Source organism: Desmodus rotundus, chromosome 6, assembly GCF_022682495.2.
Source record: "Desmodus rotundus isolate HL8 chromosome 6, HLdesRot8A.1, whole genome shotgun sequence".
Taxonomy (NCBI): Eukaryota; Metazoa; Chordata; class Mammalia; order Chiroptera; family Phyllostomidae; genus Desmodus; species Desmodus rotundus.
The window spans coordinates 3,154,700-3,182,676 of record NC_071392.1 but is presented as its reverse complement, the minus strand read 5'-3'; the positions used below and the strand labels follow the sequence as shown (position 1 = coordinate 3,182,676).

Here is a 27,977-nt window from a genome sequence, read left to right as displayed (position 1 = left end):
TGTCTTCTGGAGGATCTCATCATTTGTTAATCGGGGTGGGGCTGTCCCAAACACATAGGAAGGGGGTTCAGATGATGATAAGTCTAAAATCAAAAGACCGAAACTGAAAATGGAACCCCCAAACCACAGGACGTGGATTCCCTTCCTATCTTAACACCAGTGGTGGCCCTCGAGTGGGGGACAGAGAAGGCACCCCTTTCTCTTCCTCGGATCATCTTTGAACTTCCTGTTTTTAAGAAACACAGTTAGGAGTTTAGAACTCAGATTACTGTTTTATATTATATGCTGTCATTTAATTATTCTTGCCATCTGTATTACATTTTGGGATAAAGCACAACTGTGATTTTTTTTCCTCAAATTTTGGGTTGTAGAACCAATTTAATGGTTTGGGACGAGTTTTAACAAAACAAAATAGAAAATATTAGAGTGCATTTCATAGCATGCACAAAAAAAGGATGAATATTGTTTGGTGAAACTTTAGTTTCTTTTCATATACAGTTAAATACAATAAAATATTCAGTAATTCTTTATATTGAATACAATCTCTTATGGTGGACAGTTTATATTTGCCTATTTATTTTTAAAATTGTAGTTGACTCCTGTTTGAATTGAAGTATGTAGGTAAGCATAGCTTTTAAGAAGAGTACATACTATATGCTATTTTTCCATGAGCCTTGACTTTGTCAGAATGGTTTTGCTTATTTTTAACAATGAAAATATAATTTAATACAGTATAAAATAATATTTTCCCACTGTACTTTTAAATCCATTGTCTTTTGGAAAACTCTAAGATCTTACTTTCTGATTTTTTGATCATTTTTTTTCTGTGTACATGTAGAGTTTTTTCCTCCTCCTTCCATCTTATTACTTATAATATTTTACCAAACTAGTGTCTAGGAGAGAAATCTTTTTACTTTCAATCCGTGCTTTCAATTTATATACTCCCATTTTTATTTCAAATGACATTTGTAATTATTGTAAGTAGTTCAGTCCTACACTAAAAGTAGTCCCACTAATTTTTCGATCTTTCCATTTCCTCCCCAAAATTAGCAATTGTAAAATTGTATTAAAATATGGAGTTAAATTCCCTCCTGCCTAATAGACCCGGGCAGTTCCAGACTTGACTATTTGAATGATACAATGTTATTCACGAAGGAGTCTTGTTTACAAGCTCAACTATACGCAGTAAGAAGTCGACTCCGGAGAGAGCCCGCGCCCTAGCTCAGGGTAGGAGCCCACAGTGGACCTGCACAAACTGTCCCGTTCTGCCCTCCTTGGCGGCGTCTTGCCTGGCTTTCCTCGTCTGATCGTTTCTCCTGCGCCTCTCCCCCTCCCGTACTGTGCGTCTGTCCTCGTTCACGTCCGGGAGCCGGCCTACTCGGGCTTCACCGTCGGAGTTCTGCACAAGTCTGGAAGCCTCTTCCTCCGGATCCTCTCCCGCTTTGCTACTTGTCCTTCAAGTTTTGCTTCTACGTTGCTTTCTCGGAGCAGCATCCGCTGACCTCTTACAGCCACACCCCTTTATATTGTCCTACTGGGTTTTCTCCTTAGAATTTATTGCTGTCATGGGCTTACTCTGTCTCTGCCTCGGTACAGCAAAGGACCTTATCTATTTCATCGATCAAACTATAAAGTCTACGACACTTCCTGAGTGACAGACTGCACCCCTAATTAATGATTAGAGGTTCTGTAATTAAAATTATCTGGGTTGTACGTTTGAGATTATGCTCACGCCTGTTTTGGAGCTTCGTAGTCTTAATTCCAAGATGCACTCATCAGAGTCTATGTATCATTCAAGACAGATATTTCCTTTTGCAATTGTTTTTTCTACAGAAACTACCAAGTTATATTTAATATTTTGTCTTTTACATAGTATCAATGGTAGCTGCATATATTTTGTAAAATTATATTTTAAGCTCTTAGCATTGGTTCCAAAAATTGAACAAACATCATCCTGTATCTGTCATTCCATGCTGTATGTGAGAAATATGAAACACTTAAAAAATATGGTTTTTTTTTTTTTGCCAAATATACATACACACTATTTCCTTAAACATGTCTTGTTTCCAAACTTTAAGGTAAACTAATTCAAAATTATAATAGGTCCTTTCAGGTGCTCAAAAACATCTAAGTATTCTTGTGGGCAAGCAAATCATAATTTAATCATTTTCAGAATCAATGACTATGAACGGCCATCTCCAAAGAAAATCCACATACAGAAATATGCATATAGTTTCAGTGGGCTCATGGCATCCCCAAGCTCACTTACAACTCCAATTAAGAGCTCCGGATTTAGATGATTTTGTTATCCTATGTCATCCTCAAGTGTTTTCAATGCATTGTTTCATTTGTAAGCAATTTGTAAGTCTTCAGGAAAGAACCAAAGAACTTGACTTGAATGCAGCTAAGCAATGTCAACTTTTTTATGATTTCCTCTTTTTGGAAAGCATTGCATAACCTGGGAGGCCAAGGGTGAGGAAGTCAGGTAACTTGTTTTCCATCTTCCCTTGCTTGTATAGCCCTAGTTGCACACAGCTGGTCCCAGAGGGATGCAAATAAGGTGAGCATGACTAGCTGCCCTCTTTAATTTGGTATAGCTTCTATTCCAATTTTCAAGGTTCCACATTCCCCTTTGAGTCTGGAGAAACAGTGTCCCATGGTTTTTTCAAAGAGGCCGGTGAGTTAGACTCTTGGGACCACACTGCCAAAAACGTCTTACTCTGGGCACTGATAAAATGAGCCTAGTGAGTTCGTCCCAAGCTAACACATCCTTTATTACCAGCAAGCAACTGATAAAGATACACATGTATGTTGCTGTAGAACTGAACAATCTGGTGGCGTGGACTTTGGATAAAAGTATAGGACACGGTAGGTTTTCTCAGCCTGACTGAATTTGAATCAGTATACCAATTTATGGTCGAATGCATGTGATCTTTAAAGCCCAGAAAGACTTAATAAATAGTAGTTATCTTACCATTCTCTTATGCATTGCATATTTTAAACTTTGAAAGAAAATAAATTTCTAAGTTAATAAAATAGTGCAATCAAATCCTTTATTTATTTTTCTCATTAGGCTGAAATAATAAACCAAATGAACAAGAAAAGTGTCAATAAAAGATTTAGCATGAAACATTAATTCTCAGAAGATAATGTCAAGAATATTATGAAAATATGCACATTGCCTATAATTAAGTTGCAGAAAATTGATGCATTTACCTTTGAAAAGCAGAGGTATTCGTTGCCTTCAAGCTTCAGGTTAGGCCCTTAGGCTGGAAGCTGACGGTCTCCTGGGTTTGTTATGAAAGAAAATGGAAGGATCTCTCTGGAAGGGAAACTCAGGGCATTTCTGTCTCAACCCATGTCGATTCCACAGTAAGTATGGAAGACACTCAAAGTTCTGTCCATCATTCTTTGCCAGAGGAGAGCACAGGTTCTATAGAAAGTAGCCAGAATTGTCATAAAACCCAAAATAAGAATGGGACATTTAAAATTAGAATCCACTTAACTAGCGGACACTGAGTACACGATCTTCTTCAATCAGAAATGTGCAGTAGTCTTTTGCATATCCTATTTAGCCAAAAACCAAATTTCCATTTTTAATCAGGAGACATTAAGGTGTAATTAGGAGCAAATAACAGAGTGACAAAGCTACAAAAAAATGTGTCAAGGTCCCAGGAACCACACGCTTAGCCACAGCAAGAAGCGCTCGTCCATGAATTCAGGGAATCATGGCAGCCTCTTCTCCTTGCCCACGTCCACCTCCAAGGCAAATTCTCTAGGAGCATCGCTGCTCTTTGACGATGGTGGTGGTGATTACGATATGAAGGTTATGGTCAAAACCAGAGAGGGTGCATTCCTTAGCGTCAAGAGACCCTCGAACCTCAACAGACATCATAGAGAAAGAAACATAGCAAATTCCAACAAGCAGACACACAAGAAAATTAATTCATTTGTCAGAGACCAATACAGTTTTGAATATGCATTTTCCAGAAAGCACGGGCCAACCGAGACCACCCGCAGCTGCCAAACCTGTGGAAGTGAACTGATGCATTACAAAATCCCCACAATATATGAGTCATAGGTGAGAAACAAATGCTCTATCGAAAAAACTTGGCCGATGACCCAACATAGAGATATTTATATGTATATATTTATATATATAATGATAAAAATCAGCTTGCATGAAAGTCAGAGTCTATCTACTTTGAAGTTATATCACACATACTATAAGCAATTTACAGAATTTGTCAGGTTTGCATATACAGGAATTGCAAAATGAATTAAAATACATTGAAATATAGACCATTCAAAATGTATTTCTATAAACCTCCCAGGATTGACAGGGATTGGCCGTAATCAGCACTTGCCACCATTGAACAAGAACTACAATCAAGAAAAAGGAGAAAAATCCAAGAAAAAAGAAAAATTAAAAAAAATTCTTTCTTTCATTCTTTCTTATTTAAAATAAGGTTCTCCTTGTTGCCTCGCAGCGTTGGTAATTTTGTTCTTGCCCCCAAACCGGGGTTTCGTCTGGTGATATTTTATGTTCTGTAGTCTTTTCATCTCCGTTTGCTTCCTGCAGATAATGGGTCTTTTTGTAGGAAATCTGTGGTGTCCGTCGTAAATATTTACTATCCTGATGACGTTCAGGCCAACCCCTGAGATGATACGTTAAGTAGCCAGAAGAAAAGGGAAAAAATAGATCTTGCTATTAGAAAATGTCCTATCACTTCACACTAATGCTCTTCAAACAAAAGATGAGTGATTTGCCCAAGAACACATTGTGAACAAAGCGTGCGAAAGCCTCTTCGTGTATGCTTCCGGAAGCAGGCGCTCCTTGTGTAGGTGATTAGACTACAGTGGGTGCGGGGTGGTGCTTGGAGTTTAGGGTCAACTTTGCTGTCCGCTCCGTAGATTTTACAGGCGATTTGCTCTTTGCTTTAAGAAGAGAAAGTGATATTGGAAAAAAGTCAGCACTTTAGACTAAAGCAAAGCACCCTTCACAAAGCCACAAACAAGAAGCAGGACAGAAAGTCCATGGCTTGTAGCTATCCTGGCACCTGCGGAAGAAGTTATAAGATATTCGCTCATCTTGAAGATTTCCAACGCTCCTTATCAGGCTGTTTAAACACATACACATACATATTTAATTAGCTCGCCAGCTTGGCTCTGGTGCCCATGAATGTCTTGGCATGCACTGTAAATGACAACACATACACGGCATTTCAGTCCCGGGCACGTGGGCGTGCTCGTCTGTTTTCAAACAACGCCTTCCACAGTGGGGGCACGCAGAGGAACAGATGCCGAACAGCTTCCCTCCGGCCCTTCTCTGGGCTCGTTCCCTACGGTCATGGGGTCCTTCCTCTCTTGGTGCCTACGATAAAAACACGCCCTGCTTTCCTGCAGCTTAACCCTAAAGCTGCAGAAGATGCAACCCAAAGCAAGAGCTGCAGCTTCTGGTGGGCAGGGCCTGTGTTCGGGGATGGGCTCATTTGGGCATTTTCTTTTCGAGGAAGATCTTTCTCAATGTTACCCTTGAAATCGGAGGAAAAAAGTTAGTGCTATCAAGAACTGACCATGTTTCAAAGACCTTTGAGACCTTGTAAGGGAGACAATTCAATTGTATTTTTGCAATTTTTCTTTATGTATTTTATCTAATAAACTTCTAGTTACAAATGATGCATCAAATACTGTTACTAATAAGAGAACAAGAATGTAATTGGGCTCAAAGCATTTTTCTCTTTATTTCTTTTTTCTTTTTAATTGGAGAACGACTAAAAGGGTTTGAGGGGGTAAGGGCAGAGAAATTCAACATCTTGAGTATTTGAGCAAGTCGTGTGTAGGTCCAAACTGGCAGTGACAGCAAGGCGGAAACAAGGACGGCGCTGTCACAAAGTGATAGCCACAGCACCGTGGGGGGCTTGCTCCTCCCTCGACCATGTGGTTGCCTGCCGAAGCTGTTTTGCTCTCAGCTCACTTTCGCGCAGTCCTGGACTCATCCCTGTTTGGTAGGGGAGCCACATACTAAACACAGCCTGTCCTCACAGAAACCTAATGACTGAACACCCAGAGGTTAGTGATGGGTCTCCGGAGGGTGCTCCCTCTCTCAGGCTGGGTGCTAAGGGTCGGAAACACAAAAGTGGCAGCACAGTCCCTGTCAAGCACTAAGAAGAAAGATGGTGCAGGGAAAGTAAACACAATCTATGCAGAACCAGTAGCACCAAGGGTTTCCAAAGTTAAATATGTGTTGTCGTTATCCTGGGCAGAGAGATTCTTGGACAGGGATTCATTTTTTTGAAAAAAAAAAAAAAGAGGGATGATTGGTTACATGCTTCCTTAAATCGTTAATGGCACTTGACACAATGTCTGATACTGAATAACAGTTCGAAAATGCTGATAGCAACACTCCTAAGTAAAACGGTTCCCTCTTTAGAGAAGGTAGTTTGTGAAATCATGGTTTCCTTTCCAGCTTGGACGTTGCAAATCGGCTCAAGTGGACTGAAGCCATGTATTAATCTCCCCTTTCTAAAGTGATCGCCCAGGACAAGAGGCACCTGGTCCCTCACTCCTGTGAGATATAAGGGAAACAGCCACCACATTTGACCACCCTGTCCTCCCCTCCTATGTCCAGCATGTGCAAGTTAAAGCAAAATTTGCATTGGCAGTGGAATTGCAAAGAAATGTAATTTTTCGCCAAAGAGAATATTTTAAGGCTACTCGAACTCTGAACTACCACCTTACAGCCAATATACCATTGTAACACAGTACTTCCCACCCCCGTGCTATTCATCCACTCGGGGCACATGCATTTTCCAGCATATTTTTAATTAAATGACATTTATTTCTGTCGGGCCAATTACAAAGTTTTTCTTTCCTGCACAGGAAATTCTAAAGCAAATCACTGATTGTTTGTCTTTTCTTTTTACAGTTTATGCCTTGAATGAAGAGCTAGGTACTTTATCTTTGTAATCTCAAAGACTTAGTGAAATCTGAGAATCTAAAATGCTATAATCTGTCCTGTGTAAGCGTCACAAATATTCGTCATAGTTAATTTCACTCCGAGGTACACTATTCTGAATATAACATTATTTACTATTCTGAGTACACACATTGCTTATCAAACATGCTATGGTCTATTCTATAGACAGTCAAAAATTTTTCTCAGAAAGAGATTTGGGCCACTCACCCAGCTTTACTCTCACTGTTACAGCAGGGACGTACTATTCACACTGTCGTGGACCATGGTCAGGAGCTGCGGGCTCTAACTGTGTCTGCCACCACGCACTTCTAAGATCTCAGATAAGGTACTTATTTCTTCCATGGTTTCTAAGATGAGCATAGTAACTATTCATGTAGTTTTCCATACTAGTATGCCAGACACTGTTGGACTAGACAGAATCAACTTTCTCCTTCCTTCCTTCCTTCCTTCCTTCCTTCCTTCCTTCCTTCCTTCCTTCCTTCCTTCCTTCTTTCCTCCCTTCCTTCCCTCCTTCCTTTTCCTTCCTTTCCTTCCTTCCTCTATGCCCATCCCAAGCAGGATAAGCTCTTACCCCCTAACGTGACCAAACATGTAAGCAACTCTTGCCCTCGAATAACCTGCTGCCCACTGCGTCTGTCCCCACCCACTCCTTGTAACCCCCTTGCCTCTGAACTTCAGCAGTGTTTTGGTTTTGCCTTCCCTATGGCCATAGCAAGGCTTACACTGACCGGTGATTCATTATATTCCTATCTCCTCTCACTGACTACTCTATAAGCTCCTTCAAGCCAAAGGGTGAAGTTTTAGCAATTATTTTTCATTACTCTCATTGTCTAAAACAATGCCTTGAGAGTTTTAAATGTTTACTCCCAACACAAAATGCTCTTGTGAGGAAGGAAGAGAGATGCTGCTACGTAAGTCCCGTGAAGGCCATGGACAGGGAGCATGCGCAGGCGAGGAGCCCGGACAGAACCCAGAGATTTCTCTCTGCTCGGAAGGCCCTTTCATGACCTCCTTCGACTTCTATGCAAAAAAGATGCCTATCAATTGACTTCATGCTTAAATGTTTACATAATGCTCTCTCAGGGGTCATTCCTTGTAAGGCAGGGGAGCATTTTCTCCGTTTTGCAAGTGGAGAAGTCTAGGAAGTCTTCTTATAAGTCCAAGGAGCGTGGAGACTTAGCTTCCAATTGTCAGCCCTTTTTACCCTGCATGCAACAGCCAGGCCCATCGCCTTTCCTGCGATGTGGACACGCGAGCGTTCATTTCCTCAGAGGGTGCCCGTGACAACGAGAGTTTGGCCGAGCAGAACTATGAAGAAAAAGTCTCAGGTACCTTATCTTCTCTACAGTGATTATTTTAGAGAGCAACAGAACATTCCATCTATTTCTTTAAAACAAAACAGAACAAGTAAAAAAAATGACACCTCAGTAGTTGAGAGCATGGCATCCTTAGCAAGGAGGGAGAGATGACATACAGTTACCCCACCATAACACAATTGTCATTGTCATCGAGGGCCCAGCTGCCATCTCCCTGCCTAGTTGAGCTCAGCACAGCATCCCGGACTGGAACGTCCTCCTCACGCCCCTCATCTGTCTGCCAGATGGAGGAACTTAGGTGCTGTTAGCCAGCCCCTGTTTAGACTGTGGGCTCCCGTGTCTTCCTCCCTGGGTCTGCGGTCACGAGGCTGGCATGCGGTGGGCCTCTTTAATAATGCTGTGCCCCTCTTCTTGCTCGCATCAGTCTCCAAAATTACAAGACGGGCCCGGGCATCTACCACATGCCAGGGAAGGTGCAGCAGGCACTTCGCATACATTGCGTCCTGCCTCCCCACCGCCCTGTCTCCCTGCAGATCAGGAACATGCGACTCAGCAAGATGGGATAACGCCCCCCAGGTCCCACGGATGACAGGCAGTAAGGCAAAGGTGCAGACATGAAGAAACAGCGATGCCATGAGGACACCTGGGATGTAGGTGAGCTCCTTTCTGGAACTCCTGGGGCAAGCGCCCTGACCGCCCCCCCCCCCCCCCCCACCGTGTCTCCACATCTGTCAAATCGGGATGGGAAGCCATCTGGAATGTACACTAATCTTTCCAGAAGAAATGAACTGCTATAACATGCTCGAGTGAAAAAAAATTATTGATAGAACACTTCCCCAACTCTGAGCTAATAAACACGGAACATGAGAACATCAGCCTCTTTGGTTTCTTAGGCATCAATAATAAACAAAGTTTGTTTTGCTCCATGTGGTGTACTAAATGTCTTATAATAATACTTTGAACTTTTCATATTATAGACTTGTAGAATTTAAAGTTTCCTCCAGAGCCATTTAAATATTTGAGTGAGAGGTGGCTTCACCATTATTCTTAGATGGCTTCTTCTTTCTAAGAGCTCCTCTTTTCCAAGCTTTTAATTCAGATTTGAAAGACTGGGACCCATGGTTAAGCTGATTGTTCAAAGCGCCACCCTTAGTTAGTGATGGGGACAGACAGCCAGAGCGCCTGTCTACCAAGAAAGATCATCAGAGAGGATATGAGCATTTAATTCAAAAGACTGAGCGCTCATGCACAGTGTAGACAGCTGATCCCACCTAACGTTGGCCAGCTGTTCAAATGCCCACTTTCTCTGGGGAGTGAGTCTCTGATGGGCGAACTTCCTGTGTGAAAACAACTCGCAGTTGGTTTAGACAAGAGGGGAATGGTCACACTCCAGGGTCTCTGTCTGTAGATTTGGTACAATTCTCCAAATGCTTTTCTCTCCTTTTTTGGGTTTGAATGTCTAGCAGAATCAAAAGAAGTATGAAAAGAGAAAGAAAAGAATTTCTCTCCCACTGAGGCTCCATGGTCTGACTCCAGAACCTGTATTTTGTAAAAGTGTCTATTAGTGGTACTTCTCATACAAACAAACCTAAAAGTGGAAATCCTCCAATAACAAAAGAAGCAAGTCTGATGATTTTATTTTTGTCTGGGAAGAGACCCAGCTTAGAAAGAATGGGGTGCCCAGCTCCAGGAATGGCCCAGCCTTTGACACACGTCTCCTTTAGTACGGTGACAGCCAGCTTTGGGCATCACTGTAGGTGGGAGAGAAAATCTGAGCTAGCTTTTCATGCAATTTTTATTCTGGCTTGCACATACTAAGTAACTATTTAAGAGGAAAAGTCAAATAACAGGATGATTCTATCCTAAACATTTTTTTTTTGAAAAGAATAACTTTTTATTAGAATTCTTATGGGTCCAGTGTCAGTTTCTTCCAGAAATCCCCTATTTAAAAAAAAAAAAGTTCTTCATTTTGACCTAATCCATAAACTGTTTCTTTGATTGAGCCTGCTCAGGCTGGCAGTCCCTACTTAAATGCCTTTTCCTTCTTTCCCATAGTCAGCAAAGCCAGCCTTTGCTGCTCGTTAGGAGGCCTCTTATTATAGCTCAGGGAAAGAAGGGCCGCTGCCCACGTCCACAGGTCTAAATGGCAAGGCACACGGGGGACGGCCCATTCACCTCACAATGTTCCAGACTCTCTTGCTTACAATGAGTCCCTCCAGGCTTTCAGGGTTTCCACCTTCCCCAGGGACTCAGAAAGGGACACTTAAAAGTAATTCTGCCTCCTGCCTGCTGAACACACAGTGCATGGAAGACAGCCCGTTTTCACTGTGATTCGCTCGCCCAGCTGCTCTGGGTCAGGTGGGATGATGAGGATGAGGGTGATGATGGTAGTAGCCAGTATTTCTTGAGCACTTATTATGCCTTTACCCCTGCCCGTGATCTGTGAGGTCGCTGGAATTGCTTTGCTGAAGAAGGAACTTTCCCGACAGGGGCATGTGCCTTGCGCAGGTTGCCGTAGCCAGTAAGTGATGCAGCTGAGGTTCAAATCCAGTTCCGTTCAACTCTACAAACTAATTGCATCATTATTTCATGTGGCGATTCTGGATACCTGAAAACCTTACTTTCTCCATCCTGCCTAGTACAAATACGTGGAACTATGAGTGGCTTTGATGAAATGGAAGGGATAACATATATATTAGTGGAAAAACAAATAAAATATTTTCAAACAAAGATGTTTTAATACCACTCATATTTAATAACTGCGCAATGCATAAATAAGAGTAATTTATTATTAGCACTGCATTTACAGGCATATAAATAAATGCTGCTAAAGTGCTTGAAACTACTTACTTATGGAACTTAAATCTGCTGCCTGCACATATGTTTTCATTATTAATCAGCAAACTGTATGTATTCATAACACAAAGGTGGAAAGTAACCCACGCCTTGTGGAGATGATCCCAGCTCCAGATTAGGCATTGCACAGACATGCGCTTCTGCTGCACATGGTTGCGAAATGCCCAGTTTGTCCAAGGGCTTAAATAAGTACTTATCTTGGGGAGCAGACTGGGGAAAATCATGAGGGCAACCGAGACCAATGCAGGGCGGCTTTGCTGCAGGCTAGGGTAGTTAGTCCCGAGTGAGGGCGCTGGAGCTGTTGACTGCTGAGCAAAGAGGTAAGACAGAGGCACGTTCCTATGTGAGCGATCACTCACTGATGGGAGGGGGGACGTCTGTCCCACCCATACCTTCTCCCTGTTGTCCTAGACCCCCTGTCTCCAACTTCACCAGAGGGAGAGCCAGCTCCATCAGAGATGGAGACATCTTGTAGTTCAGATCAGTGGCGACAGAGAGACTGTGAGTCAGGAAGCAGAAGTCAAAGAAAGAAGGAAAGAAACGCAGCTGTGAATATGTTTTCATTTTCCACATACCTTCTCAAGTAAGTGGAAAAAGAGAAAGCTATCAGCACACTCTATAAATACAGCAATTTGCCTGAGTTAAAAAAATTAATTTTAATTGTTTAGCAACTGTTGGTTCTTGAGGAAAAAATTGGGTGAGGACCTAATGCCATAGACCATAGAAAACCATCAATGATAGAGCTTTGGAAAACACACCTGTTTTAGCATAGGAAAACTTCTTAAGAGTTTACCCATATTTTTTCCAAGTTTGAGCCAATACTTTTACCCTTTTCCTTAATATAGATAGTTCAAAATTAACTGAATGTTTTATACGTTATCTTCATAACAGAAGATTTCTTAGCCATCACAATTAAGTAATTAATGGAGAGAGTTGAAGATTTTTAAAAACCCATATCCTATTTATTAAGGCATGCAAGTAAAATGGTAAAACTACATAGATATAACTTGTCATGAAACATAATTTAAAACAAATGAATATCGTTGTTGTCAGGGGTATGGAATGAAGGATGGCCCGAGGGCTGTTTTCTAATCCTCTCTCTTTATCAACACATAAGTGGTCTGGGGTGGTTTCCTTAAAGATCGGCCAAATTACAGAAAAATTCGTGTGTCTTCTTAGCTGTGGTATTATCCTCAACAGTGCTTCGCCAAAACATAATAGTCAATCTCAAAACACTCATTAACTCTCACTATGTGCTAAGCACAGTGCGAGGTGCTTCAATAGCCCCAAACGTGTGAAGACCCAATTCATACCTTCTCTCCACCCTTCAGTAGCGTTTTACGCTAACTCTGCAGAGTCAGCTGAACAACACTCTTTCGGCAGGTGTGTTGGAAGTAGTCATACCCCTGGCTTTGTGTGGTGCCCTGCATGTTTAGGGCCACGGCTTTATTTCTTTAAGACCTTTATATTTTCAGGTCTTTGGAAGTGGAGTGAGTTTTTGAATTCTAAAGTTTTTTCTGTTTTCTATTTAGTGCTTCTGATTCTACTGCTTGGTTCCCAAAGCTAGCATTTTTTTTTTCCAAATTAACTCTTTACAATGCTAATAGGAGTGAAACAATTGCCTTCATGGCAAATAAATTTGTTTAATCAGAAAAATTACAAATAAAATACTTTCCAAATGGCTGAAGGAGATGCTGCTAAGGATGTAGCCACAACATAAGACATCTAAATAAAAGAAGAAAAAAGAATTCAGCCCCATACTGGACCCTCTCCTTGCACAGTGCTTGACACCTTTGTATTTTGAAGTCTGGAGTATCATTCAATCTTCATTCCAAGTCTTGCATCTGGGAAGGTATTCAATTTGCTTAACTGAACTTCTTATTTTTACTTTTGCAATAGCTTCACAGAATGAGGAATTCTAACTCTTAGCTTTTACAATTTGCTCTAATTCCAGCACTAAGAGTTTATGTTGGGTCTGTTTTATGCCTACGGGATTCTGAATTCATGCAAAAATGGTTTCTGAAACTTTTTCAAAGTGGTCCTGTTAAATGAAACATAATCACCCTTTATAAACATTCCAGGGTATTGCCTTCCCCTGACACGCCCTGTGCCCACACGGTCACTTGTCACTTTGCTCCAGCTGTGAACTGGGGGCTGAGTGAGTCATACCATGGGGAGGAAGAGGGGTTGCGTCATATTTTATGTATGGACTTCATATGTGCTTGACGTAATTAACCAGTGTATGGTTATCAAGCACACCCACTGTTTAGAAAGACAGAAAAAATGATTTGATGGTCTGATTCTCCACTCAGATCCCAGGAAATGAGATAATGGTCTTAATTTCAAAGCTACTAGCAATTTCTGACTACACTCCCTTCATAATAGTACGTTCAATATTTACATGTACCTGTGCGCATGGATTTGAACTTGTCATGCCGCAATCACACAGCACCATTGTTTTCCTTTGCCTTTGCTTTTACTGAATACGTTTTATTTGTTTCATTTGTCTTCCCTCTCATGAGCTGTCTTGCCTATTTTTAAATTTGGGAAGTTTTAAATAATTTTTATAACAAAAGTAATAAATCGTCATTGTGCAAATGTTATCAATAGAGAAAAATAATCAAAGAGTTATTTTCTAGAAGTCGTGCTTCATGCTTCAAAATAATTTACCTTGACTTTTGATGTACATTTTCATATGTTTTTCCTGTGGTCCTTCTATGCACACATCTCAGATGGGTTTATTTGTAGTCTATATTTTTTATTTTAACGTTTTGCATCCTACGTTTTTTACATTAAGTTTTATATTCAGTCCTTTCTAATTTAACTAAACATTCTTTGAAAACACGATTCTAGGAGCTGTTGAATGTTTGTTTTATGGTTTTAACACATTCATTGGGTGACTTTCCTGCAGTCTGCCGCAGGCGCGGTTCGGTCTTCCGTCAGGCCTCTGAGACCAGCGTCCTGCGCGTGGTTTGGGTCTGCCCCGCCGCTGTCCTCTCTGGGACGTCCTCCAGGGGGCGTCGCGGCAGGGGCAGCCCTGCCACCCGCCTGTCCTCCCCAGTTTTCCTCCAGAGGGGGAGGGCCAGGCCGCCGGGTGGGGGAGTAACGGGAAAAACGCCTCAGTGACTGTTACCTTGATTGATGACAGGTGTTGGTTTTAAAAATCTTTGCCACGATTACATGTGTCAAGTTTTAAAAAATAACTAGGGTTTTGACTGAGAAAACCTGACGTATTTATAATAATGAGATTGTCCACCCCCAAACTTAGCAAGTTTACTCATTTATTTAAACCTGAACTGTTTTAACAAAGCATCCTAATGGTCTTCACTGTTGTACTGCTTATTTGTGAGTCTTTAAGAAACTAGACATTTCATACTTTTTTGTTGTTACTGTTGCAGATTATATATTTTGCCCCAAGTGTTTTCTAGTTGAGTATTGAGGTCCTGTGGACAATTGATTCCAACTTACATCCTTATTTTATCTCCATCGACAGTGTGCGCTCACTTTGGACACAGCTAAGTCATGTGGGGTGGATTACGTAATCATCGCCTCTGCAAAATGACAGGCTTGCTTCTTTCCTTAAGTATTAGACACAGACATTTCCTTATCTGTTGCATCACTTTTTGGTTACATTTGTAAATTAAACACTTTTTAAATGATCTACAGTAAAATATTTTCATTTGTATTTTTTGTTATTGTCAACCTTCAGAGCCTCAGGCCTCTGATTTTATGCCAATTTTCTATGCCTGATTTTTCTTTTCTACTTAGCTCTTTAGTCAGATTTCATTTGGATATATGTCATAAATTGTGACAATGTTTCATTTTGTCATTTATTAATTAAATAAATCCTTAATTATAATCTTTTTAATTCAGCAGATATTTATTATTTTACATAATCTTAGAGTAGTCTGGGTTTCTTATTTTCTTTCATCTTTAGTCATACTTATGTTCTCAGTTATTCTCCTAAATCATGGTTATTTAAAAACATACCTTAATATCTGACAGGTAAAGAGGAAGAGAACTTCCCATTGCTGAGCTCGGTCATGTGCCAGGTTTGCTCTTATGTCACTTAATGCTAACAATGACCTTGGCACACCTGTGTTACCGCCTCCGTTTCCTAAGTCAGGGCTCTGAGGTTCAGAGGTCGCGTGCTCAGCCTGCTCAGCAAACTCGTAGCGAGGGAATCTTGGAATCAGATCTGTATCCATGTGCTACCCCGGACTGTGCCATTCTCACTAGAAGCTTCTAAATCTTTTGTGTTTTTCTTCCCTTTCAAATTTTAACAGTATTTTCACTTGTTTATGATTTAAAAAATTCCAAGGGTCTTTTATAAAAAGCTTGAATTTAATTAATAGAGCAGCCAGTATATACCATCGTGGCTTCCAAATACGTACTGTTTATTCAGGTCGTGCAGTTCAAACCCTTAAAAATCCTTTGGAATTTCATTATGCTTCACAGTGAGGGTACAGTTACGACCCTGGGCAAGAGAGCTGGTGGCTAATCTGGTCTGGGGACACCAGGGACAACTTGTCAACTAACAGCATTGTGACAGAAGAGAGAAGGAAGCTCTGAAATGATAAACAGCAAGGCCCAAGCCAGGAAGGAAGACCCCGTCTTCCTTTGAACTCATTCACCTGGGACACACACCCAGCAAGGCAAGTACTTGCCACGGCAGAGCCAAGTGGCACCCAGCATTTGCCGTCACCCTTTCATGGCTGCTAATGATTAGAACGTGTGAGCCCGACGTGGTAATGTCCTGTTAAACCAGCGAGTAGCGGTCATTTCCGGGGGTTTGGTCCGTGTCACGCTCTCTCTGCATATAGCTGCAACTAACCCTCCAAATGAGGAAACAGAGATGCACACAGCCCTGAGCCGTGGGGCTGGGACGTGAACAGCCTCCCTCCCTAACCGCTGTGCCTCCCGCCCCTACTGCTGAGTGGCCGGGTCAGTGGAAGAAGCATTTCCTGTTTCTCTCTGCTCTTTGCAGCCTTGCGGAACACTCCTGTGCCAGGCTACTGGTGGCAGCAGCGTCCCTTGAGAAGGAGCCCTCACCTTGCTTTTAGGACCTGTGTTACCAAGACCAACAGAGGGAGGTTTTTGCAGCAACTTCTCAACCCTCTGGCCACCTCTCCAGAAAGCTGCTTCTCTGGCAGCGTTGTGACATCATTGGAGACAGGAGCTTAGGACATCGGCAAATCTGCTCATGTCCCTCCTCAATGACAGAGCTCCTGGTCGCCACAGGTGAACCTCAGTGTGGCCCTTCACGCACTGGCAAGAGCTGCAGCCTACAGCTAGTACTGAATTTCAATGAGTTGAGTTAAATATGGTTTGTGGGGGAACTTAGCTAATAGAGACTATTAATTTACATAATTCCAGTTCAAACACATCTCTAGCAGATTCACTGGCCTGTATTATCCAAAGCATTGCCTCAAATCTATTTTTCATCTTACTCATAGACCCTTGATTTACATAGTAGCCGTTTAACTAATAGAATTGCAATGATCAAATGAATTTTACCAGTGTAAGCAGCTGGGTTGGATCATTTAAACCAAAATCAACATTAAGGTCTGAATTATATGCCTGGCTCCCCACCTCGATGCGGAGCACTGTTTTCCTCATATTTTAGAACAGGAAAACACTCTCCTGCCAGCTCCTCTGCCCATCCCCCCGCTCCCCGCCAGCTTCGACTTCTGTCTGAAGATCATTTCTGCTACATCTGGCCACCTTTGGAGAGCTGCCACGCTTCTTGGCAGCAGAGGGGCCGGGAGCTGGTGGCTTCTAGCAGCGAGAGCAGCAGCTGCCTCTCAGGCTCAGTTCATATCGTGGTAGAAACACAATAACCATGTTTCGGAGTTCAGAGAATCAGCATTCCTGCTGAGCGACTGGAGACTTCCTCACAGACTCCACACATAGAAACATCGCTACACCTTAACCAGGGCCAGCGGTTACAAATGCCAGCTGCTGATTACAGGCATGAACAGAACAGCTTTGCTGAAGCCCAGCTCAGTACGGGGAAAAAGATCGTGGCAACAGACCGGCATCTCACACACACACACACGTCATAGTAAATGATAAAATTTTTTCTCACCCATAAGAACTTTTTAGTGTCAATGATTCTCATAATTTACTGCTGGCAAAAATACCTATTTCTGATTCTAGACTCTGAGTTTGATCCAGTAGGGGCTGCATGCATGACGCCCTGGAAGATGAGTTTTTCCAGCTGGACCCTGGCAGAGGTTGCCTGCACTACACACTTTGAGAAGCCCTCAGTTTCGGGATAGTGGCAATGCTACTTATGTAAGTATAATTACAAGAAGAAGAAGACGACAAAAACAAAGATAGACCATTCCTCTCACTTTCCCTTTTCTCCCCCCAAACAAACTCCACTTGCTGTGAGCACTTAAAGAGACGCCCTTGCAAGCTGTAATGCTTGTAGCCAAGAAGTTGTCCTCGGGTAGACCAACAGCTCTGCTCTGCCTGCCACTGAGAGGTCCGCGAACAGGGGAGTGCCGAGGAGGAGAGTCCCAAGAAAAGGGGCCCCCAGGGCACAGGATGGCGTCCCCGTGGGCACAAACACCTTGCTCAGGGACAGGAATGAAACCATTGATTCTGACTATGACAATGGCAGAAAGCTATATAAAAGAATTTGCAGCAGCCCTCAGGGAATGACCCGCACAAAACCCAGCCTTTGTAAAGTCGCAGAAGTAAGACAGTGTCGGAAAACATTTGGAAATACCACTCAGGAAGAGTGTGTGTGAGGACGGGGAACTCGGGAGGAACGGGGCTGGACGTGAGGCCAGGAGAGGCGGCGCAAGCGCTTTGGAAACAGCGTGACTGACTACCTGCTCCCTTGTGACCTGCTCCTTGTGTTGGAACAGAGACAGGCACGTTGTCAGGAGCTGCTGGAGCAGAGGAGAAAGCGAAGAAGGCCGTGCGGAGAAGTCGATCCGTGTTCGCAGAACAGACAAGACACCACTGTTCAAGAACAGTTTGAAAAGACACAATAGAACCGATGACGGATGCATTGTGGCCACTGACTGAAGAAGAGGCGATAAGAGCATTTTCAAGGTTTCCACACCTTGAACATGGGATGATGTTACTCAAAGCATTTGAGAACACCGGAGAAAAAACATTTGTGTTTTGGTGAAAAAGGTAGTAAATTCCGTTTTGGCTATTTGGGTTTAGGGGCCTGACCCAGAGATTGTATTGCTGTGGAAAAAAACCACCCGAAAACCGAGGGCCTGAAACACCACTTTGTTCGTGCAGCTCAGGAGTCTGTGCGCCGCTTGGCTTAGGGGGCAGAGCCAGCTTGGGACGGCTCACGATGCAGAGAAGTGGCAGCTGGGGCTGAAGTGAAAGGCTGGCGGGCTGGGGCTTCGCTCCCTAAGGCAGCTCCACTGCTTCAAGGGTTGCTGGCTTCTGAGAGGCCACAGCAGAAGCTGCCTGCCCTCTGAAAAGCCTGGTCTGGAATGAGCAAGGCATCACTTCACATCCTCTTGTTCGTGGTCATGGACCCGCCCAGAAAGCGGGCTGGGGGAAGAGGGGCCGCCTCTTAAAGGGAGAGGTGTCAAGCATTATGTAGCCATCTCTACTCTGCCACAGTGCTGATAGGATGTAACTGTGGAGAAGTGTTGGGGGGCAAGAGTGAACCCCAGCCTGGCTCTCCTGAAAGAAATCAGAACTGGAAATGTGGGTGAATGGAGAGGGAATAAGTGAGTGAATAAAGGAAGCCTGGGTGTTGAAATCAGCTTTATCTGAATATAACCTGAAAACCTACAAAGCAAAAGTATAAATGAGTGTGTAGGTATTACCCTGAGTGTGATACATAAATGCCCGTCCCAGGTGCTGTGTGCTGTGAAGCAGCTGTGCAAGCTTGGGAACTTAAATGTGAGCGGGACGGGTGGCCGGGGCAGCCAGCGTCTGTGCCAGAAGTCAGAAAATGTTACATGTGTAGAAAATGCTTTCCAGTATTCACGGGTAGAAAAAATAGAACTGAGACACTTTGATACATTCCAGATTAATCTTTGCTCTAAGCAGATGCTGCTTAGGGAACGTGGCTTTCCGTGAGTGAGTGCGGGCTCCGTGAGTCAGCATTCCTTCTCAGCGGGCGAGTGCGCCTGACAGGTGGGGGTGGAAAACGAGCAGGGATTTTTGTTTGAAAATTGTGAGAAGATCGCTAGAGTTTACGAGTTAGCTCCCATCACAGTGCTAAAAACTATGTATCAAAGTAAAACAGGTATCTGCAGAGTACACTACATAATCAAAAGTAAATCGTTTAGAAATAGAACATTTAATTCTATGCTCAGAATCCTCCATTGGAATAGGTAATAAAATGTTTGATTTTATTCCACAGCGTGGATTCCTGATAGCTAGTGTGAAATATTCTGTGGGGGCTAATAATTTCACTTCCGTGATTTTGGCGTTTTCTCTAATTAGGTCGTAAACTGTCTGCTGAGGCTGCTCTGTAATTTTGTCGGGGTGCTTCTTCTGATGGCATGAAGGGGAGATGAGAATATCTCCAAAGAGACGAAGTCTTCCTCAAATAATGGCTGCGCAAATTATAGCCACTAAGTGCGCACACAGGTGTGTGCTGCGTAGGGACACACCGAAACATAAGTACATATGTACGCGCATATGTATATTCCAGGTATGGTTTTGTTCCTTCATTTGGGAAACAAAGGAGACAATAAAGAGGAAACTGAGACAAAGCCAAGCAAATTGAGCTCTGGGGAGGGCAAGTCGCCCAAGCATCAGGCTGACGTCATTGCCAGGACCAAGGCCTGCAGGGGCAGGTGCGTGCCTGCATTGCAAGGCAGTGCAAACTCGCCAGGGACCTTGGTCAAGCTCGTGAAGCGTGAGGAGGGAACCTAGGTCGGCACACGGTATTTTAAAAGCATGGTTCACAAGACAGGATTTAAAGGTACAACTAAGATAAGATGTAAGAATATATGCATATTATATATATAATTATATATAATATATACAATCACCCTGACGAAATGACCAGATTTAATGGCTAAAGAGACCTTGAAAGTTAGCAATGTAATTCTCTATGACCAGTACTAGTAGCAACAATGTTTCAGTGATAAACTGCAAAGGGAAAGAGTTCAAGAACGATCGATATTTTTACGCCCCTTCCACCCTGTAGTATCGCATTAGGCGCGGGAGAGAAATACAGAGCATTCGCGGGGTGTGTGAGGTGCTGCTCCTTCCAAGAAGCCTTTATCCTGCATCAAGGTTGAAACTTCAGTGAGTTTCCAGACTGAATGATTGCATAAATTAATGCTCTTCAGAATGGCTTTAACTTGCACAGCTGACTTGGGAAATGTGTGACTAAGCCTCTCCATCGGCATGGAGGGCACATTTACAGGAGTTGTCTTATCTCTGTGCCACTTCCTGCTATTACCATCATCACTTTCATCACAGGCAGCTGATGTCTCTCCTTCCCAAGCGGAAAAAAAGCCCTTGGAGACCAGTCCTGCTTAAAGCTGTGGGTCACTGAAAATGTGTCTGTCTTTCATTTACATTTTGATGAAGTGAAATCTCTAAATTTGGGTCACTTTTGGGACATAAATCTGTAGAGAAAACGAACATGCACTTATAACGTGACCAACATGACATGATTTATTGTTCTTAAAATCTGTAAGTACAGAAGGGGAAAAGGAAGTCTGGCCCTGAGATCCCCTGAACTGGAAGCACTGCCAGCCGCTAAAAGGCCCAGGTGGCCACCTCGGCGAAGGCCAGCTCCAGGCTCTCTGCGTCTCATCTCATTATGTCAGCGGAGCTAGGTCTCCGGCGGTCCAACCCGTCACGTATAAACCTGTCTACTCTGTTTGACCAGTCGTCCTCAGGAGGGTTTTGTGAGTGGTAAAATGAAAGGCTCAAAATGGGTTTCCATACCTGATTGTGGACTTTGTTTGGGGATTTTGGCTACCGCTTGCGGGCTGGAGGTGGGGGCCATCCGCTGGTTGGCAGAGCTGTGGACGCTGCTGCTGGGGGCGGCCGCGGAGACGTTCTTTCGAGGCTTCATGTCTTGCAGCCACATGGGCGAGGCTTCGAAGGCCTGCATCCTGCGAGCGTGGCTGTTGGCGTTGACTTTCAGGTAGGCCTGGGCCTTGTGTTCTTGCAGCTCTCCGTAATTGGCGTCGGTCACCCTGCACTCGTATAGGCCTTCATCCTTCTTCCTCACTTTGGAGATCTGAAGCTTGTGGGAGATGTCATTGCCTTGGACTTTCACTGTCTGAAAGATGGCAGGCAAAAAGCAAAAGAAAGAGCTACGTCAAATGATGGTGTCCCCGTACTTTGCCCTGAGCTTCCTGGTGTTGGAAGACAAAGGCGTCCTAATGGCCACAGTCGGAGAGCCCGCCCCTAGGGTGTCAATGGTGAAATCCCAAGGTCTTGTTTATCCTAGTCTACTCCTACCAGCTTCACCCAGCGTGGCGTGTTAGTTCAATCCAGCTAGCGCCACATTCCGCGAGCCACACAGAATGGCAGCTCCTGGGAACGCTCTGCCTTTTTCCAATCACGGGATTGTCGCTGCCTGGCTAGCTCAGCTGAAGGAAGCATGACGCTAACGAGGCCGAGTCTGGCGTTTACACAGCCTCTGTTCCTCACTTTGGGCTCCAACTCTGAGAGGCCATGAAAACATTTCGTGGGTGCTGGTGACCAATGGCGAGATTAACTGAGAAGGTGCTATTCCCCCTACACTGGAGTGACGATGGAAGGCACCGACAAAAATACACTCGGATGTTACGGGTTTTTCTTCTCAAGTTTCTGGTACACTCTGACCTACAGTCATGGGGTGGCATGGCTCTGGGTGCCGATTAACGTCAGCCGAAGTCTTGTGGCTCAGACCACCTACTCCCGGCCATCACGGGGTCTGTACGCTATTGGAACTTGAGCAAGGCTTGACTTTCAAAATTGAAAATGGCTCTTATTTCTTCTAGTAATTTTAGGCCATATTAATGGCAAGATTGTACATGTGTATAATAAATAAAATTTTATATAATATATATCCATTAGCATCTTTAACAAAACAGCTAGATTTGATATACATTATATATTTCCATGATTAGCTGAATGATGATGGATTTCATGAGACATTCAGGATTTAAGGACTTGGATGATGTTGAAAGAGCAAAGAAGTGAAAGAGACAGAAATTTATGCTGCTACTGGCCGTCACACTTTCACATGGACATAAATAATTGAGATAACTTGCAAAGTGTTCACCTGTTTATTACACAACATATGTATTGGATGGAAAATTCCATAAATAGCAATACTATAAAAATAATGGAGGTTAAAAGCTTCTAATATCTCCTCAGTCTCCATGAATCTGAGTACTTATTATTGTCCCATTTTATAGCAGAGTAAACTGAAGCCTGGGGGGCTTTGGTTGGTGACTCCCAGCGCTGACCGCACACTGGGCTCTTCTGAGGCGCCATTAGAAAACACTCAAACACGTGGATTAGTGCAGACACGTGGTCTGCGTCTCCACGGGGTGAAACTCGCATCAGTGTTTTATAAAAACTCTCCTGAGAATCTAAGCTAACAGCTGCTGGTTTAGGACATATACTCAAGGTCACTCAGTGAGTAAACTGGGGACAAGTTACTTTCTATCTCAATCTGTGTCTAGATCTCTACAGTTTACTAGAGTCTCGGGAGTATGGGCATAGGTAACACTGTTAGCAGTTGTATCCAGGGTTTGAATCGGACTGTGTAGCTTCCCGCCGTCAGGGTGTGGGCAGCTGTTTTCGTTACTGGTCTTTGGAGGTTACTGGTATAGCAAGTAAGGGATGAGTCATCGATAAACGACCTATCCAATCACACGTGTGTATGAAAAATGAAGTATTCATGAGACAATACTGTCAACAATTGGTCTTACTGGCAAAGCTTTTCTAGCACTGTCTGAGAACAGCAGTTCCTGTGATGTAAGAATAATTGAATTGAAGTAGTCTAAAAAATCAGTGAGTTTATAAATGTAATTTCTGCTTTATATCATTTTTTTGTTTGATATTTTCTTCCATTTTGAGATTATACATTTAGATGATGGAATCTGATTTTATTAGTACAATATATGTTTATACTTTTAGTTGTGATGTAACTGCAATCTTATACCCCTTTCTGCTCTTGTGAAAGCCTCAGAATAAATTTCTTTTTAAATGTGGGTCATTGGATTTTCAAATCTTAACATATATAATATATAATGTGTCATATATCTTTATGCTTAGCTGACCTCATTTCTTATTATATAATTATTTCATTTCTAGCAATGAAAACTTCTTTACTATTTATCAACAAATTAAGCAGTTCTATTAATATAAAATGATTCTATGTGGCTTCATTTGAGGTAGAATAAAAATGATTTTTATTTTATTTTTTTAATTTCACACACAGTTATGAAAAGTAGTAACCAGTAAAGCAGAAATGCATCTCTATATTTTCATTAGGTTAACCTCTTCTGTTAATGTGTTTATGTGTATATTGGCTTTTGGTTTTATATTTATATGATTTCATATGTTAGTGTTTTACTCCGTATCCTCTAATTATTTCCATAACTTTAATGGAGAGCAGTATTCGGCTCTTTACTCTTAGTTATGTAACTTAAAAAGCAAAAAAAAAAAAAAAATGGTGGCAACTTTTGTGATGGCAAGATGATTCTCTAGTAACTGCTTAAATATGTGATTAAAATAAATAATTTCATTGTATCAGCTCTAAATCGGCTTCAGTTTTTCTGCACTGGCTCTCGACCTGCTTTTGCAAAATTGCCATTTGAGGGACAATAAGTTAAAAGGCTTAACAAGAGGGCCCTAAGTTAAACACCTAAAACGCGTTGGTTTTCTCCGTGGGCCTGCGTACTGCGCACAAAGGCGCGCGCCCCCTGTCGCCGGGCCCTGTGATACTCACACTGATCTTGGTCCCGTCGTTGTCGGGGTCTCGGTCGGGCACGAGCTCCACCTGCGGGCGGAGACGAAAGCTCAGCCCGGGAACCCACACCGCCCCGGCTGCGACCCGCAGCGCGGCCCCCGTCGTGGCTGGAGCATTCCGGTGGCTCCGGCCGGTTTAGCAGAGGAGAGGCGCGCGGGCACCGCCGCGCGGGGGCGCTGCCCGGTCGCGCGCGCTCGGCTGCGTCTGGGACTCGTGGTGCCCGGGAGGGAGGGACACGGGGACGGCGGCGCGGGCGCGCGTGTGCGTGGAAGTTTGTGGGGACGAGACTCGGCGTCTTTGCCCGGACCGCGTCCCCTCCCTGGGGGCTCAGGAACAGATTGTCTTTTCCTCGCCCCGACAGCCCGGACCCGTCTGCGCCTCTTCTGCTGAACTCTGTCTCCAGCCCGCGCTCTCACCCCCTTCCCCTTCCTGTCTCTTCTCCCCCCTCTTCCTTTTTCCTCTGCTCCTCCTTCCTCCGCCCCTCCTCCCCCTTCCCCCTCCCCGCGTCCCGGACCCTTCCGTTTCGTCTATTCCAGCGGCCTCCGGACCCTCGTTCACTCCCTTCTCATCCCCTTTCTCCTGCACCCGGCCCTCTGTCCAACCGCCCCGCTCCTCCTTGCGTCTCTTCCCTGCTCCTTCCCTCTCTTCCCCGCCCCTTCGCCCCCATCCCGTTCTTTCTCTCCCCACTCTCACTAATGTCCTCGCCAATCTCAGCTGTGGGGGCGGGGGATGGAGACACCCCCAGAATTCTGCACCCCACCCCGCGGTCCCGGAGATGGGACAGCGAGTGTCCTGGGAGGGTCAACACTGTAGTGCCGTCCTGGACATCCTGACAGTAACCAGCGCTAACAGGAGGAGGCCAGGACAGGTTTTAACCAGAAGGACAAGACTTCCGCCTTGGTTTCAAACTACAGTCAGCAGGACACATTCCAGTTCATTCCCTGGCTTCCCTGGGCCTCACCCGCCCCAAGAGGGCCGGCGGTTTCCAAGTGGCGCCCAGAAACCTTCTTGGCCCACAGACCTCTGGCTGGACCCCCAGAAGACTCGGGGTGAGCGGAACAGACACCGCGGGCGACCGGAACACGCGACTCCGCTCCGCTACCTGCGCACCGGCCACCTCGGCCGCCGGCTCCAGGTCCTCGGGGCCCCGCAGGAACCACCACTGGATCTCCAGGTACACGGAAGCGGAGCCGCTCTGGAAGGCGCACGACATCTCCACATTCTGCCCCTCGGTCGCAGTCACGTTGCGCGGAAACTCAGTGAATTTTGCTGCAAAACAGAAACTCATCCTTTTAGAATATCCACACCATGCTCGCCAGCTCTCTTCCCTTGAGAGATCGCTACATTTTTCTTGGACTGAAAATAAATAAATAAATAAATAAATAAATAAATAAATAAACCTTCTATATCATCCCGCACTTTTGGCTCCCCACCCCCCTCTCCTTTGCCTCTTGCCTGTCTTATTTTTGGTATGGTGCCTCAATCACTTTGTTGTCGATCAAGTCTGGATAATGGAAAGCCTAACCAGCTTGCCAATACTCCCCACGCCCCCACCCCCACCTCTTTAGCCAGGCTGCTCAATTAGAAGCAAAACAAACCTTTTGTCAGATTGCAGCACTCCCCCAAATTTACTGAGGGCCTCAGTGGGGTGCATTTTAGACAAATCTGTCAAGCTGATATATGGGGACAGCCTCTTGCCTCTAAGTTTCTAAGCAATCTATGGTAACTGGGTGTTTATGTCATGGAGAACAGATCGTGATTACCTGTCCGAATGCACATTCCTGACATATCAGAACAATTAGCGTCTGTGCTTCAGAGACCACGGCACTGAGAGGAGTCCCACACTGCCTACGCCGCAACCATTTCCTCCTCTCCAAACTCACTTCATGAGCTCCCCCACCAAGCCCCTGGGTTGTAAACTGCCACACACACTCCATGGGGTGCAAGAACCAGACACTTGGACTCTGTTCAGACTGAAGGGTGTTGTGAAGCCACTGGAGAGAGTTTTTGCTTCTCCTCATGACCAACCTCGACCCTGCTAGTTTGCAAGATTCATGGAATCCTGGCAAAACTCACACGGATAAGATGCTCCCTTTCTCCCAAAGGCATTCCTCTGCTACGGAATGTTTTGGATGGTTGTTCTTCTGTTGTCTAAGGGACACTTTGGGAAGAGCCGTTGGCTCCCTACAAGTGGCGCTGAGAGGTTTGTGGCCGGCAGCTGTGCACAGATGCAATGCACTCTTGCGGACAGAAGGACCCCGGGGTTGGGGGGGGCTGCAGGACAGGCTTGGGGTGGGTGCCCATTTCCCCCACTTTTTAAGGAGAGACACCATCCGTGCCCCTTCTCACGGCTGCATGGCATCCGAAATGGTCTCCGTGGAAAGGGAACTGCATTCATACTCAAAGCAAATGGGAGACGCGAAGAAGACATTCTGATGGGACTTTGTGTTCCAGCCCGAGGGAGGAGGTGGCCTTTCGGCCTGAGCAGTGATGCAGCCCTCCGGCCGCGGCGCTGAGATCTGTTCGTGGTGCTGAAACGCGCCCCGCAGCCTGCGAAGTCCCGAACCACTGGATTCAGCAGGCTGCCGCCGCTGCTTGAAATGCAAGCCGTGCCTTTTTATGGGTCCTCGGGGACGTCTGTCCTTTGATAAGCACACACGCAAACGAAGTCACACGGACCCAGAAAAAAAGAAACTCGAAACCCATTCTGTCTCCACGGAGCAGGAGGACTGACCGTGGAGAGTCCCTGCTTGTTTGCGACGATTATGTATGCATGAGTGGTTACCCTGTGCATGCACAGACAACACACGCAACACACACACACATACACACACACCACGCACCCCTGTGTGTCTGCTCTCCGAGCCCCCTGCCTCACCGTCAGGCACCAAATAGATTTGCTTCCTAATCTAGCATGCCTACTGTTTAATCAACTTTAAATAAAAATGCCAAACAGAACCCTATTCCACTGTTACTTGCTAGGAAGCTCACATCTGCCTGGATACACACACACACACACACACACACACACACACAAGCAAATGCACATTTGCCAATGAGCACACGCTTACCTTGAGAAGAAAGCCCTTGCTGCACGTATAAAACAGAAAAGAAGACAAATCCAACATATGCCAAAAAGATCCCCATCATTCCAAAAAAGAGAGGGGGGTCACATCAGTGTAGCCAACGGCCGTCAAGCCCTAAAAAGAAAGGAATGCCGCGGAGTCTCAGGCTGCTTCAGAGCCCCGGGCGCGACGCCGCGCGCATCCTGCTGCTGGCTGGGCGGGACTGGCTGCAGGAGCGGGGGAGCCGCTGGCGAAGGGGGCCGCCAGCCTCCGCGGCTCGCCGAGCCTGGGCGCGCTGAGCCGGCTGGCAGCGCTGGAGTGTCTCCGCCGCCTGGCCGCTGCGTCCCGCTACCTGGCGGCTCGGCCCACGTCAGCCGCGGCTCGGGCTTGCGTGATCACTGCCCTCCCTCCACGCCGCGCCAGCCGGGGAAGTGGGGAGAGGGCCGGGGCGGGCGGAGGACCTCGCGGGGCTCGCCGCGCCGCAACTTTTCCCTCTAATGGCTGCGATGATGCCTTTAACTCTCTGCGCGCCGGGCCGCCCCGCACCTGCCGGGGGCTGGGCCGCGCTGCCCGCAGGAGGCGCGGGGCTCGGCGAAGCTTCGGTCTACGGCTTCCCTCTGCAGAGCAGAAGCATTTGATTCCACCCCCCCCCACCCCCCCAATGTGCTTCTTTCCCTTGTCGATCGAGTCTCTCCAGCCTCGGCTCGCTCGGCGCCGAAGAGGACAATACGCTCGCAGGACAGCGGGGCAGCGGGGCTGGGGGCAGGAGCTCCAGACGCCAGGAGGAAGTTGGGGCGCGTTAAGGGGGGGGGGATGGCGTAGGGTGAAAGAGC

At 45.1% G+C, this 27,977-nt stretch overlaps 1 protein-coding gene across 2 annotated transcripts; it reads right to left on the bottom strand.

Annotated features, from left to right (window-relative positions):
* Positions 1-3,088: 3,088 nt before the first annotated feature.
* Positions 3,089-27,730, bottom strand: VSTM2A (V-set and transmembrane domain containing 2A). Of its 2 annotated transcripts, none has more exons than XM_024563108.4 (5): positions 27,151-27,730; positions 25,182-25,348; positions 24,059-24,109; positions 21,052-21,391; positions 3,089-4,938 (listed from the first exon to the last, which is right to left on the bottom strand). In XM_024563108.4, exons 1-5 carry the CDS (start codon positions 27,227-27,229, stop codon positions 4,850-4,852), a joined length of 726 nt encoding a protein of 241 aa, XP_024418876.1. In that variant the 5' UTR covers positions 27,230-27,730; the 3' UTR covers positions 3,089-4,849. The 2 variants fall into 2 exon arrangements, with proteins under 2 accessions (XP_024418876.1, XP_053783353.1); XM_053927378.2 differs by having other exon boundaries at positions 4,851-5,060.
* Between the last annotated feature and the right edge of the window lie 247 nt (positions 27,731-27,977).